The sequence below is a fragment of the Primulina tabacum genome, chromosome 14 (genome assembly GCF_025594145.1).
Source record: "Primulina tabacum isolate GXHZ01 chromosome 14, ASM2559414v2, whole genome shotgun sequence".
Lineage (NCBI taxonomy): Eukaryota > Viridiplantae > Streptophyta > Magnoliopsida > Lamiales > Gesneriaceae > Primulina > Primulina tabacum.
This window is the reverse complement of record NC_134563.1, coordinates 7,212,207-7,229,537: the sequence shown is the minus strand read 5'-3', so window position 1 is coordinate 7,229,537 and position 17,331 is coordinate 7,212,207. Positions and strand designations below refer to the sequence as shown.

The following is a 17,331-nucleotide window of genomic DNA, read 5'->3' as shown; positions in this document are numbered from 1 at the left end:
GGGATATCACCATCGAACTATTCGACCTCGACTCTGGGAGACTCTCATTCTTGATATTATCAATTTCATCGAACAACATGCGCTTATACCAGTTTGATATGAATTCTTCACAGTTACCACTTATCGTAATTGATCAAGAACTCAACATTGGATTTGCATGCACTCAACACATCATTCAATTGATATTCAAAGTTAAATAAAGAATCAAAATATGAGAACAAGAACACAGACACGGAAAATTATAGTGGTTTGGCTCAATTTGCCTATTAATTCATCAAAAATATACAAATATGTTGAAAAAAAAATTTCTACAATCCCACTTATATTTTTCCTTTTTATTAATTTCATTATTTCAAATTTCATTTTTATACATCTATCTTTTTGCTTTCATTTTATTATTTAAAATTATAATTTAATCTTTCATTAATTTTTATAATTATCATATATAATATTTAAAAATAATCATTTGAAACTTCCTTATTTTTTTAAAAAATGATATTATCTATATTTTAATATTATAATTAAGAAAATAGAGCGAGCACGCACACACTCTTGTTCACAGCTGGATTCCAGCTTTCTTGACGCCGAACAAAAGGCAACAAATTTCCACAACTTTACAATATTATTCGTTTTTATTACACTGAAATACATACAAATATTTGTTTAATATATATATATATATATTAAAATTCAAGAAAACAGGGAAAATAGCCGGACATTTGCGGAAAAGTTTTTTTTTTTTTTTTTTTTTGAAAGGAGAAAAGGATGAAAAACCAAAATCTCAAATTCTAGTGTTCTTGGGGTTGAATTGTGCGAGTGGCAATGTTGTCCAAGAGCGATGACCATCATACAGTCCCATTATCTGTTTTATTAAAGCGGGAATTGGCCAACGAGAAGATTGAGAGGCCTGAAATCTCACATGGTCAGGCCAATCAGAGCAAGAAGGGCGAGGACTTGACGTTTATTAAGACCGAATGTGAACGGGTGTTTGGTGATGGAGTCACCACGTATTCAGTTTTTGCGGTACGTAGTTCTTCTTGTTTTGCTTTATATGTAATGGGTCAATGTTATTTGAGCATCTTATTGGATAATTGATGTGAAACGCCACAATTAGTCTTATTTTTCATTTTGTGAATGTTGGCATTTACTGCAAAGCTTGTAGGTACTTGGTACTGAGAAATTTCCTAGTTGATGGATAATGTAGGTGATAACGACACCTTTTCTATTTTCCTGAGGAAAATTGGTACCGATGGGGGTGATAAACGTGAATAATGGATTTTCAGTCGCTTATCTCTTCTGATAACTTTGTGAATAATTAAAGTTATGTGTGCTTATTGGGATTGGGAGGTGGATTTCTCTAATCTTTTAATAAAGACAGTTGAATCCTTTTCTTTACCCCTCAGAATAATGTTTCTTCTGTCTTTGTTACCAAGGGATCCAAAATCTTATCAGGCATTCTCATGGACCATTTACTTTCTTTGTATGGGTATTATTTTTTCCACATTCTTTCCTACAGTTATTTGATGGCCACAATGGATCTGCGGCTGCTATATATTCCAAAGAGAATCTCTTGACCAACATTTTGCATGCTATTCCATCAGATCTTAACAGTAATGAATGGATCTCGGCATTACCCAGGGCTTTGGTTGCTGGGTTTGTGAAAACAGATAAAGATTTCCAGGAAAAAGGTAAAGCTGTTTCAGAACCACCATTCATGAATACTTGCACCTGATGCAAAAAGAACCTGGTTTCTTTTGCGCCTGTGATGTAGGAGGAACTTTGTTTAGGTCTATATTGTTATAACATGAAGTTTTAGTTAAAATTATGCTTGTCTGAGCATTCTTTCTCAAAATTTTGTATGTAGTTTCCACCTTTCACTTCTCTTCCGACTTGTCATTTGAAATTTAACACAGCGTTTGGTCTTTCTCTCATGCAAACGACTGCTAATTATTGGTCTGTTAATCTATCAGCACAAACTTCGGGCACAACAGTGACCTTTGTAATAATAGAAGGATGGATTGTAACAGTTGCTTCAGTTGGTGATTCTCGCGCCATACTTGAATCCAGTGAGGGGGACATATATTATCTGTCAGCAGATCATAGACTTGAATGCAGTGAAGAAGAGTAAGTGATTTTTGTTCTAGGCTATACATGTAGACTGGATTATATTTTCCTTGAAAAAGCGCATCAATTCTTTGATTTTTTCTTAAATAGGAGGGAAAGAATAACATCTAGTGGAGGTGAAGTTGGGCGGCTTAATACTGGAGGTGGCACAGAGGTATTATTCTTCTAAAAGTAAATTCATTATTGGTTTCACATTAATTGCCAGAGAGCCCAGTGATTTTATATTCGACAGTGAAATGATTTTACTCATAGTAAAATATGCATGGAATTTATCATCACTTTTAATGTCCGAAGACTCAGAACTACTTGTCATGGTTCTACGGAGACATGTGCTACGAACTGCTCGATAAAAATACATTGTTTGTTATGGTGTGGATACGACTCATATGGATGCTTTAACTGAAATTGGCAGTTTACGCGGCAATTTTAAAACTTTCACATGCTTCCCTCTTCGGTTCATGTTACATTCATCGATAAAGTTCATGGGATTTGGGAATTCAATGTGAAATACAATGTAATCTCATTCATTTTCACATAAATCTATGAACATTTGTTTCATTATTGTTGAATTGTTTGCAGAGTATGTTTTGGATGATTTGATGTGATTTTCTTCATTATCTAGTTTTAATCTTTATGGTCTAGTGTCCCTTACCTTAATAATGAGCGTGACAGCCTTACACGTTATGCTAGTGCGAACCTAGCACCTTTAATTATTGTATCTGACATTTCTTTTAATTTGATACATAGTTTTTTTAAATTTTAATAGTAGATTTATTATCTGTGCATTGGTTCATTGTAGATTGGTCCGTTGAGATGTTGGCCTGGTGGATTGTGTCTTTCACGATCTATTGGAGATATGGATGTTGGAGAATTCATAGTTCCAGTTCCTTATGTAAAGCAAGTGAAGGTTCGTTTTGAAGAAAATGTTGTTTATCCAGAATTGAAACTTCAAACATTTTCAATAGGTCTTTGAAAAAATATAAAATATAGTTTTCAAATGACTTTTGATATATAATGATTACACTTGTTGAAAAAAGGCAATGTAAGCTTATTCACATTCTAACAACAAAGTTGTTCGAGATTTTATTTGGTTACCGTCAATTAAATGTATTGAGAATCTACAAATTTTTCAGTGGATTGAATCATGGGATCAAAAGTTATGTCCACCTGGCTTGCCTCATAACAATACTCATTTCTTGTCTTGATATCTGCCTTCATTAAAGGCAAACATGTTACACAATCTATGGGTTAATTAAAGCAAGAATAATTGGTAAAACTGAAGATTATTTATGAAAAGAAAAAGAAAATTATTATTTCCTAGGTTGTAATTATTTATGGGAGACTACTATTAAGCAAGTTCAGGAGATTTTTCTTTGTATCTTTTCTTGAAAATTTAAAGAGACTTAGTTTACGATTGTGAATGAGAACAGTTTTTTTTAAATGACAACAACCGCTATATTTGCAGTTATCAACAACCGGAGGCAGGCTTATTATCTCAAGTGATGGTGTTTGGGACGCATTATCTGCAGAAACAGCTGCTGAGTGTTGTCGAGGGATGCCACCAGATGCTGCAGCATCAGAAATTGTCCAAGTAATTTTTTTAGAGCTCGAGTTTTCACTTTGTTTCAGTGTTAATAGACCATATTTGGTGCGCCAATCGTACCCTTCCATTCTTTTAGGAAGCCGTACGGTTGAAAGGCCTTCGAGATGATACCACATGTATTGTAGTAGATATAAAACCTCCGGAGAAGCCTGATCCTCCAAAACCACCTCCAAAGAAGCAAGGGAAAGGAGTCTTTAAGTCTATGTTTCGCAAAAAACCTTCTGAATCATCTTCTCAGGTTGACAAGGAAGAAATTTTTGAGCCAGATGTTGTAGAGGAATTATTTGAGGAAGGATCAGCATCACTTTCAAAAAGGTATCTATGTACTGTTTAAGCTCTTTCTATTTTATACACCAGGGGTATCAACATTATCTGAACTATGGAACTTTCTTGAGACTCATAGGAGGTACATAGAAACCACATTGAGCTTGTTTGTTGTAAGATAAAAACACCTGGTGTATGTCCACATCTTGGGAAAAACTACATCTGTCATCACCTACTGGTATTTCGATGGTTTCATTTGTTTGTACTGGATTGTAGGTTGGACTCGAAGTACCCAATCTGCAATATGTTCAAGTTATTCATGTGCGCAGTTTGCCAAGTGGAAATAAAACCTGGAGAAGGTATATCCGTACATGCAGGAACATCCGACCCAAGAAAATTACGGCCTTGGGACGGTCCCTTCCTCTGCTTGACCTGTCAAGAGAAGAAAGAAGCCATGGAAGGGAAAAGACCTTCTGGAGGTATGCATTCTCGATTCTTGTATTCTGTGGAGCATTTAAAAAATCGGGAAACTTGATTCATTTCCGATTTTCCTGTTTTACCAGCTGGCTCTAGATATAGTAGTGGAAGTGAATAGTAAATCTTCACCACTTCGTTTCGTTCCACATACTTTTTCGAACAGACCATAACTGAGAAGGCCAACATGTTCGAGTAGAGAAATTTTTCTTGTGTTTTACGTATAAGCAGTGAGGGAAATCGAACCCTTATGTGAATATTTGAGACACAACATAATATTTTCACTTTTGCTTGGTTTGGATTAGAAGATGGAGATTAATGAGTTTTGTAGTGACTTGAGTCGGAACCATTGACGGCAGAGGATCATCTGGTTGATATACCTTTCTCGAAGCAAAGGGACTAAATCTCCTCATGTACAACTACTGTAAAAAAAAATTAGACGTAACTCATTTATCCCCAGGAAATATTTTCTTGTATACTTTCACTTCAGGTCAAACTATAGGTGAAAGCTATTCGATTGTAATATTGTCACACAAGAGTTTGATTAGAGTTATTATCATTTAACATTGTTTTGTTCTTTTCTTCCGTTCTCTTCCCTTCCCTTCCCTTCCTTTCCATACCTGGGGAAGGTATAAGTTCAGAAAAGAAAATTTGTTCATGTGTTGCACCTTATACATGTATTTTGTGGGTCTTCTTTTGCCATCTTCACATTTTTTTCAACCTTACTTTTCACTTTCTTGAAATATTTGTTTATTTGATGTCTTTTGTGAGTGGTTTTTAGGTTTTTTTTCTTTAGCAAGATTGGTTTGTTTGTATTGTATACTTGTGTCAAGTTCTTTGCAGCTTTTGAATTTATTTTTGGTAAATTGAAATTTTATGTGCAAATATTTTTCAAAAATGAGATGTCCATCATATGCATGAGATCGCCAGTCTCAAAAATGCCTTCTATCGCTTCATAATTCTGATAGTCTGCTTACATGAATGAATCATTTTGTTAGTTCAAGTTTCCCCAATTTTACATATCTTAGTTGATAAATAAATAATGGTGGCTAAATTTATAACAATGGGCATATCTTTTTATTAGCCACTTGAAATCGTGTTTCTTTTTCTTTTTCTTTTTCTTTTTTTTTATTTTTAAATCCCTCAAGGCAGAAAAGTGTAAGGACAGACATGCCAGCAAGAAACTTGACATAAGACAAAAACTTTGCAATGACACAACTTTTCAACTTTGCAATGACACTTTTTCACATTCTTTTATATTTGAATTATACTAATAATAATAATCCATATTTTGAGTGGAGGACATGATCCTGCTTACCTAAATAATGCCTGTGTGATTGAGATGTAACCTAGCAAACAATGAGTTTTTCATGTTACCATGGACTATCGGACCACTGCCTACACCTGTGTGTCCTATCAAACTGCAACTTTATACCATAGGACTCAAGATTGAGTTATGTACATTTGAAATCGAGCTCGAATTTTTCAACGGGTTGGAAATCCGAAGGTCAAATTATTGGAGCTTTCGAGTTCAACTTCACTTAACGTTGGGATTCGAGTTAAGTTCAAATTTAATAATCGAGTATTATTATTCTGAGAATTGGATTTGCAAAGACCTTCACATGGAAGATATTATTATTGAATTAGTTTTAATATAATATACAAATAACTTGCTATAGAAACCTTTGACTTTGTGTATTGATATTCTCTTACAAGTTTAAACAGAACAATAAAGGGTGTCCGAAGAAATATTTTAAAAGCGAATTCTTGCTGCACGGTGGGAAAATCTTTTGTTACAAGATGAATACTTTTGATAACTCAACATGCAATAATTAGTTTAGAGATACAAAAGAATTCCCCCCGTACACCCCAACTCCCTCGCCACACAGAAACATATCGTTATCCATCTCCCTCTTACAAAACTTGCCACAATGGAAATACAGTCTGAAATCGAAAGAAATACAGAAGAAGAGAGCCCTAATGAATCCAAAACATTCAATCCACTTCTCCCAGCCATGAATTCTCCTTCACAATCTCCCTCCATCCGCAGTCGAAAGCTCTGGCTAGAAACAAATCCAGCCCTTCATTTGACTTATCACCTGCAGATAAAATTTTCTTCCATGGCCATTTACTTCCTCAGCACTACCTCTCTAATCTCCCTATCTTCCCGCGCTACTCCACCGATGATTCATTCGACAGTTTCACGCTCCCAATCGATGGATTTTCCGGAGAAAACAACTCCAGCTCCAGTACTTACACCGACCAAGAATACATCAGCATTGATCATCATATCAATCCCAGTACTTGCCAAGAAAGTTGCAGCTGTGTCTTGCAAGAAGAAGGGGTACAGGTGCGAAGGAAACCAAGATCCTTCTCGATTTTGAAATGGAGAAAGAGGTGTGATGAGAAGAAACATGACAAGGGTGGTCAAGAAACAGATCAAAAACAGCAAAGGAAGCCCAAATTCAACTTAAGCAATGTCGTGAAAAGATACACGAGATTCGTAAATCCATTTCTTTCTTTAAGAGACAGGAGAATGAATCCTCAGTTCCACGGGCAAACTTATTCCTCATTTTCTGGGAATTTTCGGGTAAGAAACAACAAGGAACTGAGCAGAGGCAGGAGAAGAGAATTCTCAGCACCAGCTTCGATGAGGAATTCTCCTACAAATAGTGGCCTTTTGGTGGCAAGGGAGTAATTTTGTTGTACTTAGATCTCAAAACTCAAAATTTAAAATATTGATGTAAGATCAAATACAAATCATCACCACATATACCATCAACTTGATTGTATTAATTTATCATTTCGAGCCTTGTAGCAATTGGAATTAATGGCCAGTGGGACCATTCTTTTTAATATACGATTTTCTTATGTCAGTATTTGTCGATTTGACCAACGTAATTCCTTTCTTTTTCTTGATTCCATAAAAGGAGATAATGATAAGCACATGTGGCCAACGCTATAGCCATTATTCTCCCATCCCAACTTCTTGCTTGAAAAGTCCGCAGCAGCGTCACACTTGTCAGTACCTCATGGCAGTTTCTAGCTGGCCCTAAATTAAAGAAAGGGAGAACTGGGAATCAGTCCCCAAATCAAAAAGATTTGGCCTCAACTCCCTGGAAAGAAAAAGAAAAGTTTGAGTTACCAAAATTGTCCTTTATTCTTTATAAATTTAATTGATCCCCGTGTTTTCTCGAAAAGGGTATCAGAGCCTTAGGTTGATTTATTTCAAACACAATATTTATTATTATATAGAAACGGTATGTTTGAAGAGGAGAGTTTCGAAAAATTATGAATTCGAACTTAGGTTCGAGAAAAATAATTTACAAGATTTATTCCAATATTTTGGAATATACATAAGAGCATCTAACTATTGTTAGATATCAGAAGCAGAAAGAGACTGCTACAGCACCCTCAGGTAAATTCTCAGGTAAACTTATGATTCAAGCAAATAAGTTTCTGGAAATAGTACCAGATTCCTCTAAGCTCTCTTTAGATCTTAGAGAAATCCAGAAAACAGTACAAAATTATGACAACATGCTATATTTTGTACCCCAACGAGTTGAAGAAATCCTTAAGAACCAGGAAGAAATTCTTGGAATATTAAAGGATATTCAAACAAGAGTTCAAAAACTAGAACAACAACCAAGTTCTAGTAAAAGAACTTCAGGAGGATGGTTACCACCATCATTTGGTACTGAACCCTTGTTACATCAACAAGGAAAGGCCAGAGTGCTGTCAAAACCATTGACTGAAGAAGAAAAGATGATCAATCTAATTAAATCATGTCTCAGAAAAAAAGTTAATCTGATGACAACTTTAGAGAAGATTGGTCTGGAGGATCTACAAAAGCTTGCGGAATCTTTCGTAAATCTCAAAGTGGTAGATCTAAAGATGAACACAGCAGGAGGTGAAATACCTGCTTATAACCTGGTCATCTACTCAGGAACCACCAAGGGAAAGTGTGGGATCTCAGAATGTTAACATGAGAGAATCTCAATCTGATTTCCATACTGGTGGAGGATCACACCCAGCGGGAATCAGGACAAGGAGAAGTCAAATTCCCTTGCACCAAACACCCTATGGAAAAACTGTTTTAGATCCTATACATCCTTATGGGGTTATGCTTAACTTGGATGTATTAGATTTCAAAAACAGATAAGATCTTATAGATGACTGGACAATGACATTATTGATAAGTACAATATCAATATACAACTCAATCAACAATGGATAAAATTAGAACTCAATCTAATTCTGTTTTGACGGCATAACTGCACAATCTCGATATACCCGGCGATACAATATCAACAGATACCAATCTCAACTCAACAACTCATAATCAATCAATAAACATCATCTGATGCCAAATCTGTATATCCTCAATCAAATCAAATCTGAAAATGATAACTATTTCATACGGTATATGTTCTTCAATCTGGTTTCGATTATACAATTACAACAATCTCAGGAACAGATAATATCAGTTATATCGTGATTCCTTCAATATCATATTTTCAAATCATAATAAAACATAAGAAACTTACGTTCTTGTGAAGCCTCTGTCGGGAGGAGCACGGAATCAAACTCGGATTAAAATTCGAACGGACGGATCTTGTATAATTCAAATTCTAAAATCAAAACTTGAGAATTTCTCCAGGGCTTGTCTCGTTCTTTCTTGCTGGAAATCTGAATTGATGAAGACTTTGATATATATACAATGCATGGCAAAGAAAACGTGGCTCACTTTTCATGTTGCACGTCTCGCGCATATGCGCGACCTTCCTCGACGCATATGCGCGAGACCTACTGGTCTCTGCGCATCAAAAACTTCTGCTCGCACATATGCGCGCCCTGATCCCGCGCATATGCGCGAGACCTACTGTCTCGGCCCTTATCAATATCACCTGCTCGCGCATATGCGCGTCCTGTCTCGCGCATATGCGCGAGGTTCTCTGCCTATGCGCGAGGGGTTCTGTCCTCGCATAACTCAAATCACATGTTTTACCAAATCTGGTCTCGGAGTGGTCCGTCTATAATCACATCAATTCATAATCGATAATCTCAGATTAATAGAATAAAAATCTCGGGCATTACAAATACCCCTAGCACAAGTGTTAAGTCGAGATCATCTCCAGATGAGTCGGCTGAAACAAAAATTGAGACTCCTGATCCTTATCTTGAGTCCTCAACTCAACCCTTCACCTCGGGGATTGAAGAGGGAGATATCAACCTTAGGCCTCGTACTGACAAAGGCAAATCTAAGGTTGGTACTAATTAAATTGCAATTTCTCCATTTCAGGTTTACCAACAGAACTGAGAGAAATTAAAAACAAGAGTTGGCATTAACCCAGCTACAAATAGGGTTGATGTTTCAGGGAAATATCCTAGGATATGGATGAAACCTAATTCATATCCCAAGGAGGTCAAAGCCTGGTATGAATTCGGGGCTCTTGCCTCAGTTTATACCACCTCACCCAACTTTCCAAAAATTTCAGGATTACCTAAATGGATTCATGAAGCTGTTCATGAAACTTAGGCGAATAATGATTATTTGTCCAGAGGAGATGTTTTGGAGTTATACTTTTTCAGTGCAGCACCAGAATCAGCAGGGAATGGTTCACACGAAGCCTTTCATTTCATCAAGTTAAGGAGGCCAGATACAAATGTTCAGAAATTTATCAAGGACCCTCCGACAGAAGAAACACCCCTGGTTGCTTCAATAACAGAAGACGAAATTTCAACCAGAAGAGCATGGAGTTTATGGGTCTGTCTCACTGAGATTGACAAAGTCAAGTTTCCATTCAGGTTTTATCAAAATTCTTTGAATGGATCGTTCATGTTAAATACAATGACAAGAAAAACCACAAGTTTTGCAGAAGAAATATTTGAAAAGAAAAGAAATCTTCTGTGGAACAGCAAGCTGCCGGCAAGTAAAGAAACTCGCCGAAAATTCTGTAATATGGCACATGTAGGAAGATGGTCAGAAAACATCTGCCCTGGATGCCAGAATCAGAAAGAACGGAGTTCGGTAAATGTTTCAAACCGAGATCTGATCGAAACATTTTACCGAAACAAGGACAAGTGGGGAAGGACCACCAGCACATTTTCCTCGAGGATACAAAAAGCCAAAGATTCCTCGACAAAGTTGAAAGTGAACATGCGATCAACCCACTAACCAAAAGAAAATCCACCATGTGAGTGGAAAAACAGGACCACCAATAATCGGTGGAAAATGACAAAGAACATTGGATTCCTTATCTTTAAAAAAAAAAGAAATTTGATAAAAAGACAAGAAAACTGGACCCAAAAATCATATTATAAATAAGGGTAAATAGGAACCAGTAAACCACACCAGAAAGAAACCGAAAGAAAATGTATTATGCATATCTTAAGGTTTTAAAGAGAAGAATCAAGTATAAGAGAACTCAAGCAGAAGCTCTTAAATGGCTAGTCAAACATTTCCATGAAAAAGGAAATGAGATTACAGCGGATCTCCTACAAACTCATTTTTACTGGTACCAAGGAGAAATAAAAGAAGATGAGAAATTGATGTCTAGATTAATAATCTAGAAAAAGACAGGGAGAGACCATGTCAAGGTTCCACTCAACCACTACATGGTCCATGTGCAAGCTGTAAAGGTTTATGAAGACTTGAAATCCGAATTTCAAATCCGAAGAAGCCTTCTATAAATAAGGCAGGAAGGAAGAAGTGAAGATCATCGAACATTTTCCTCATTTCTTTCAACAAATAAATTGTAATATTTATCTTTCTAGTTTATGTGTTTTTCAAGTCCGGCTACTATAAGTAGCTAAACAAGTTTCTCCTCCTCTACAGGAGGTTTTCAATGTAAAAATAAATGGTTGTGTTTGAATAAAGAGATCTTTGCTCTTAGCCCCTCTCATGTATTATTTTCAAAATTCTATCTTTTATTGTACACCCTAAGGTAGGAAACGAATTAGGGTTGTGCCAAGTACTGCTGAAAGAATCTACGTCGGTAACCATCGGTTGCGATCGCGTGGTTGGACTGTGAGGAGCAGTTCGTAAAATACGATGGATATAACCCGGTAGTACTCCGGTCAAAGAGGTAAAAGATTTAATTTATTTTACGGAAGCATGATGGGCCATTACTTTAAAAAGAAAAATCAATTATTAAATTATTAAGTTGAAGGGTATTTTGGGAAAAAGGGGAGTGGAGAGAAAGTTGGGAAGATTCGGGTACTGAATCAAAAGTTTCCCTTAAAGAAAATTCAGAAAGTAAATCAGGTAAAAAATGTTTTTCCTTTTTTGGAAAAGATAAAGAATCTATCTTGCCTTATCTACTGTGTATACTTTTTTTCTTTTTTCCTAATTAAACCTTCTTCCATTGCCTATTCCTCGGGCTGGGGCCGGTTGTCTACAGAGGCAGGGATCATTAACTATTCCTCGGACACTGAGCCTAAAGACTGTAGATGAGTGATACCTCATAAGAGCCCGGGTCATGGATGACCTAAGATATTAAAGGGATAGCCAAAAGCAGAGTCAACATGCAGGATGATTTCTTCAGCAGTCGAGCATGTGAATGCATGGGACATCTTCTACTCGGTTTACCAGACGTCTGGGCTTTCATGCAGGCTCCGGGAACTTTCTATTCGGATACATCGAGAAGCGCACCTAACTTGAGTGCATCAGTATGGGCTACCTTATGCTTGACAATCATTACTGTCAGAACTACAGGGGTTTGGCGTGTCAAAGAAGTCATCAAAAACAGGGTATGGGCAGCCATCTTATTATAATTAGCAGGTGGGCATTAAAAACAAGGTAATCATGAGATTTCCTCCTATAAATAGCAGGTATGCATCTCATTTAAAGGATTCTGGAATTTTGCATTTTCAAGCACTCACATATATCTTCACATATAGTGTCCTTATCTTTCACCTTCAACCTGCTGACTTAAGCATTGGAGTGGCCACGCCGAACACCCCTCCGGTGCCCATTCACGAGTTCATTTTCTTGTTCGCGAGTTACGGTTGCAGCCATATTATCCAGAGAAAATATTTTCATCACATATATCTTCTTCCTTGCTCATTTTTCCTGAAATACTTATACCATCATCCGGTGGATTGCCCCCAACTCACTCAATTCACCCGGATATAATCATTGATGTCGTCTGTGGGAAATTGAGCTCAAGACGTTGACATGGCTCCTACCAGAAGAACTAATCAAGATACTTTCCGGGCTCCTGGAGATGATACACTTATTTCTGGACAAGGTGGTCTTCCTCCCACAGGACCTCCACCTGTCATTACTTTGTCCCCTGAGGAGTTGGCTCGGATTATATATGATGTTGTAGAGAAGGCTGTAGCCCGAAAATACCCTTCTCATCATGCTGCACAGTCTGAAGGAGAGCAAGGAGCGAGAGCATGAGATGGGGAGGAGGAAGTGAGGATGGAGGAAATGGAGTCCAGTGCCGGTTCTAAGTCTCCTACTGTGGCCGAGGAGTTGGAAGAGTTGAGGCAAAAGATGAGAGTTTTGGAGGGGCAGATGGAGGGTCGAAGTCATTCTCGAGTAATCATCAAAGGATGCTCATTTGTTGATGCTATTGTCTAGGAACCTCTTCCCGGGAATTTTAAGTCTGCCAAAATCAAGGATTATGATGACAACGCTGACCCAGACGAGCATTTGGCCAGATTTTAGAACATGGTCATGCTGCATTGTTATGCTGATAAGATCAAGTGCAAAGTGTCTTTGACTACTTTGGTTGATTCAGCCCAGAGATGGTTTGAGAAATTAGCCCCTCAGAGTATACATTCTTCGAGGATTTTCAGAAGGTGTTTCTACATCATTTTAGTAGCAGCAAGAAGTACAAAAAGACTGCATTTAGTCTTTTTGAAGTCAAGCAGAGCCCGGAAGAGAGTCTGAGGGCATACATCCGGAGATTCAATAGAATTGCTTTGGATGTCCATTTTTGTGCCCCCAAGACCAAGACTACTGCATTCACCCAGGGGCTGAGGGAGGGTGAATTTTTTCGATCACTGACGAAGAAGACGTCCAGGGATTTTGAAGATCTGCTGGCCCGTGCAGAGAAGTATATTAATATGGAGGAGGCTCAGAAGCAGAAGAGGTAGGCGATGAAGAGAGAGAGAGGAGATCGGGTATCTAGACCCGAGGAGAGAGGGCAAAGAAGAAGTAACTCGGGGCATTTTTCCCAGCACGTGCCTTTGAAAATTGCTCGGGACCGGGATGTCCAAGAGTGTAGTAGGGACATGCCCCCCATCAACAATTTACTAGGCCCGAAGAGATTTTGTACTCTTCACAAAGTGTGTTAGCATAACACAAAGGAATGCCGAATGCTAAAGAGAGATTATGTCCCTCCAGCTGCTCAGGGACATAATTCACCTAGCAAGAGGCCGAGATTGCCACCTTGGGCAGCTCGGCAGCCAGGACCCAGTGCCAGGGAAGATTCGAGAAGTGCCCCGAGGGGGAGAGCCCGAGAGGAAGAAATCTTCACCCCATGTCTTAGGGGTAATAAAAATGAATTTTTGAGGTTCTACTGATGGTGATTCCAATCGGTCTCGGAAGTCAAGGAGCAGAAGAGATTTGTATGGAAGTGGAAGGAATGAGGAGGAAGGAGGTAGTTATTAGCTTCGGACCGGTAGATTTTAAAGGTGTCAATCTTCCCCATAATAATGCCCTGGTAATTCAAGCCAGGGTGGCAAATTATGACATCATGAGGGTTTTCGTTGACTCGGGAATTTCTGTGAATGTTATTTTCAAGGAAGCCCTCATACAGATGGATTTGCATGGATATCGGTTGGAGACAGTGGAAACAGCACTCTTTGGCTTTGCTGGCCATGCTGTTTATCCGGAGGGAGAGATTGTATTGCCCTTGACTCTAGGAACTCGAGAGTTGAAGAAGACTATAATGACCACTTTCATTGTGGCGGATGCCCCATCATCATATAATATCATTTTGGGGCGGCCGACCATGAATGAGTTGAGGGCCGTAGCATCCGTCTACCACCTGAAGATTAAGTTTTCAGTGGGAAGCCAAGTGGGTGAAGTCCGGGGAGATCAACCTTCTTCCCGGAAGTGCTATGTGGAAACGGTCCGGGTGGAACAGAAGAAGGCCCGGAGAGAGCAGAAGAGAGCAAGCGGTAGTAAGGAAGGGGAGAGAGTAGTAGAGAAGGGGGAGGTCCAGTTTGTGACAGAGGAGGAGCAAGAAGTAGTGGAGATCAAGCCAGACAAAGAAATACGGGTGGCTCGAGATCTTGACCTATCCACTCGGGTCAGTCTAATAACCGTTTAAAAACCAACATTAACGTTTTTGCCTGATCTCATTAGGAATTGATTGGGATCTCTCCCCTGGTAGCTGAGCATCATTTGAATATCCTCCCGGGATCTCAACCTATCAAGCAAAAGAAGAGACACTTTGGTCCCGAGAAGGACAAAGTAATTGATGTACATGTTCGAGATTTGCTGCTAGCCGACCATATTCGGGAAATACAATTTCCTACCCGGCTCTCGAATGTGGTGCTTGTACCAAAAGCTACCGGGAAGTGGAGGATGTGTGTTGATTTCAGAGATCTCAACAAGGCTTACCCTAAAGACCATTATCCCCTGCCCAGAATTGATCAGTTGGTGGATTCCACCTCAGGGTATGAGTTACTTAGTTTCATGGATGCTTACCAGGGATATCATCAAATTCACCTGGCCAAGAATGATCAAGATTAGGTCAGCTTCATCACTTCGGGAGGTACATTTTGCTATGTCGTCATGCCTTTCAGGTTAAAGAATGTCTGGGTCACATATCAGCGTCTAATGAACAAACTATTTGAGAAGCAACTGAGAAGAAATGTAGAGGTGTATGTTGACGACATCCTGGGCAAGTCTAGGGAGTTTTCTGGTTTCATCTCTGACTTAGAGGAGACTTTTGCCACTCTTATGCATTATGGGATTAAGCTTAATCCAGCCAAGTGCATCTTCGGCGTAAAGAGTAGTAAATTTTTGGGTTTTATGGTCACTGATCGGGGGATCGAGGTGAATCAGGATAGTCAAGTCCTGTGCTGGATATGTCATCTCCTCGATCTGTCCGAGAAGTGCAGAAACTGACCGGGAGAATTGCTTCACGTTCTCGATTTATATCCCGGTCAGCACATCAAAGTTATCCATTTTTCCAGGTCCTTCGGAAGGCGCAGAAGTTTGGGTGGGATGAGAAATGTGAACAGACTTTCCAAGATCTCAAAAGTCATCTAGCAGAGCTTCCTGTCCTAGTGAAGCCAGAGCCCGAGGAGAAATTAGTTGTCTATCTATCCACTACTGAGTATGCTGTCAGTTCAGTATTGATAAAGAAATAAGGCTCTGATCAGAAGCCTGTCTATTATGTCAGCCATGATCTTAGAGACCCTGAGCTCCGATACAGTGAAGTGGAGAAGATAACTCTGGCTTTGGTTATGACTGCACGGGAACTGCCCTTGAGCCAAACCCTATCCAACTCGTTTAGGAACCCTACTGACCAAGCCCAAGCCCCTGACCAGCCCCTTAGACCCTCGAAAAACCTACTGCCCTTGACCCCTTTGGTGTGTGCGAGAGTTTTGGTGCACTTAGGACTCTTTCTCCTTCTAGGAACCTTACAGCCCCCTAACAATCTACCAGCACTGACCCTCACCGAGCCTAGACCACACACAGACCCCGCCTGACCCAGCCCAGGCCCTCGAACCACGCCCCTCAACCCACGCACAAACCCAGCAACCAAGCACCAGATTTGCACAAGCTGCTAACCCACGCTAATGGACTCCTAGCCAAACTAGGACACTTCCAGTCGAGCCACCACCGAGCCCACCTAACCCTAACCATCCCTGGACCACGCCCAGACCCAACCCAGACCAGCCCAGGCCCTTGAACCCAAGCAGCGAACCTCTGAACCAAGAGCAACAACCTACGCGCCTTGTTCTTCCCTCACACTTCTCTCGTTTGGCTCGAGCCACAGTGCACCCAGCCGCTCCAGCCCCTGGACCGACCCCTTCCCATCACCCTAGGACCCTGATGGACCTACCCTGAGCCACCCACCCCTAGCAGCGAGCCCCCTTGGCTGCTATCAAACCCATAGCTCGCGTGAGGAGTCCATGCTCCATGGGACTCCTCCAAAGCTGCGACCAAGGAGTCCTAGCCATGCTAGGACTCTTCCTGACCCTGACCCTGACCCTGACCCTGACCCACGTCCAGCATGAGCCCTCCTCGAGACCTGGCCGAACCCCTAAGCCCCATGCATAGTAATCGAGCCACTTGAACCACAACAAGAACACAAATCCACGGCTCCTTCTTGCTTGAATCTTACAGTTGTCCAGCTTGTTAATTACTTCACTTTTATCATGTTTTGTTCATGTTTTATTCATATTATATCATGTATCGGCAGTGTGTCCGTTGGATTCAAAAAAGTTTTCAAAATAAGCGTAAAATCATTGTATTTTTTAAAATAAACGTCTTACCGTAAAAGATATCAAACACCTATATTTTTCATACATAAACAATTAAATCATGTATAATATGATTTGTATGATGTTTAAAAGAGTTTAGGAACGTGTCTTTGCGCTTATAACGCTTGATTCTTCAATCATTGGCGAGAGTGCGACGTTAGACGATCGGACGATGAAGAACACAAGCTTTTTCTTTCTCCCAAATTTTCGAAAATACTAGGTGTGTGCTTGAGGTGTATTTTGGCTGATGGTTGAAGGAATTGTGAGGTTTTGAAAGCTTTGGTAACTTATTTATAAATAATTAACATGATAATGGGCTTTGGTTTTGGGCTTGCAAACTTAAGGGTATTTGGCCTACTTAAATTAGTTAAATTGGGCCTAATAACATTTAATTTATTAGATAATAAAAT

General features: G+C 39.3%; 3 protein-coding genes across 5 annotated transcripts; all 3 read left to right on the top strand.

The window, feature by feature from the left end:
• The first annotated feature begins 716 nt into the window (after nucleotides 1-716).
• LOC142524764 (putative protein phosphatase 2C 12) lies at nucleotides 717-5,029 on the top strand. Of its 3 annotated transcripts, XM_075628854.1 has the most exons (9): nucleotides 718-1,023; nucleotides 1,517-1,688; nucleotides 1,971-2,124; nucleotides 2,215-2,278; nucleotides 2,924-3,031; nucleotides 3,590-3,715; nucleotides 3,804-4,042; nucleotides 4,268-4,470; nucleotides 4,555-5,029. In XM_075628854.1, exons 1-9 carry the CDS (start codon nucleotides 823-825, stop codon nucleotides 4,584-4,586), a joined length of 1,299 nt encoding a protein of 432 aa, XP_075484969.1. In that variant the 5' UTR covers nucleotides 718-822; the 3' UTR covers nucleotides 4,587-5,029. The 3 variants fall into 3 exon arrangements, with proteins under 3 accessions (XP_075484968.1, XP_075484969.1, XP_075484970.1); XM_075628853.1 differs by having other exon boundaries at nucleotides 717-1,023; nucleotides 4,268-5,029; XM_075628855.1 differs by lacking the exon at nucleotides 718-1,023 and adding an exon at nucleotides 1,084-1,486 and having other exon boundaries at nucleotides 1,602-1,688; nucleotides 4,268-5,029.
• Nucleotides 5,030-6,464: 1,435 nt separating this feature from the next.
• On the top strand, nucleotides 6,465-7,248 carry LOC142523738 (BRI1 kinase inhibitor 1-like; the record flags this gene model as incomplete). Its single annotated transcript, XM_075627471.1, has 1 exon — nucleotides 6,465-7,248. A coding segment is annotated over one exon (699 nt), but the record flags the coding sequence as incomplete, so codon positions are not given.
• Nucleotides 7,249-14,001: 6,753 nt separating this feature from the next.
• LOC142523737 (uncharacterized) lies at nucleotides 14,002-15,802 on the top strand. The gene is made up of 4 exons (XM_075627470.1): nucleotides 14,002-14,733; nucleotides 14,790-15,103; nucleotides 15,233-15,485; nucleotides 15,626-15,802. The coding sequence occupies exons 1-4, from the start codon at nucleotides 14,002-14,004 to the stop codon at nucleotides 15,800-15,802; spliced, it is 1,476 nt and encodes a 491-aa protein (XP_075483585.1).
• The last annotated feature ends 1,529 nt before the right edge of the window (nucleotides 15,803-17,331 follow it).

Bases quoted from the DNA above. Each gene is read 5' to 3' on its own strand.
- LOC142524764 (XM_075628853.1), top strand. From the start codon at position 823: ATGTTGTCCAAGAGCGATGACCATCATACAGTCCCATTATCTGTTTTA. The intron at 2,279-2,923 runs GTATTATTCTTC...GGTTCATTGTAG, and splicing joins ATACTGGAGGTGGCACAGAG to ATTGGTCCGTTGAGATGTTG. The intron at 3,032-3,589 runs GTTCGTTTTGAA...CTATATTTGCAG, and splicing joins CTTATGTAAAGCAAGTGAAG to TTATCAACAACCGGAGGCAG.
- LOC142523737 (XM_075627470.1), top strand. From the start codon at position 14,002: ATGGTGATTCCAATCGGTCTCGGAAGTCAAGGAGCAGAAGAGATTTGT. The intron at 14,734-14,789 runs GTCAGTCTAATA...TGATCTCATTAG, and splicing joins ATCTTGACCTATCCACTCGG to GAATTGATTGGGATCTCTCC. The intron at 15,104-15,232 runs GTATGAGTTACT...CATGCCTTTCAG, and splicing joins TTGGTGGATTCCACCTCAGG to GTTAAAGAATGTCTGGGTCA.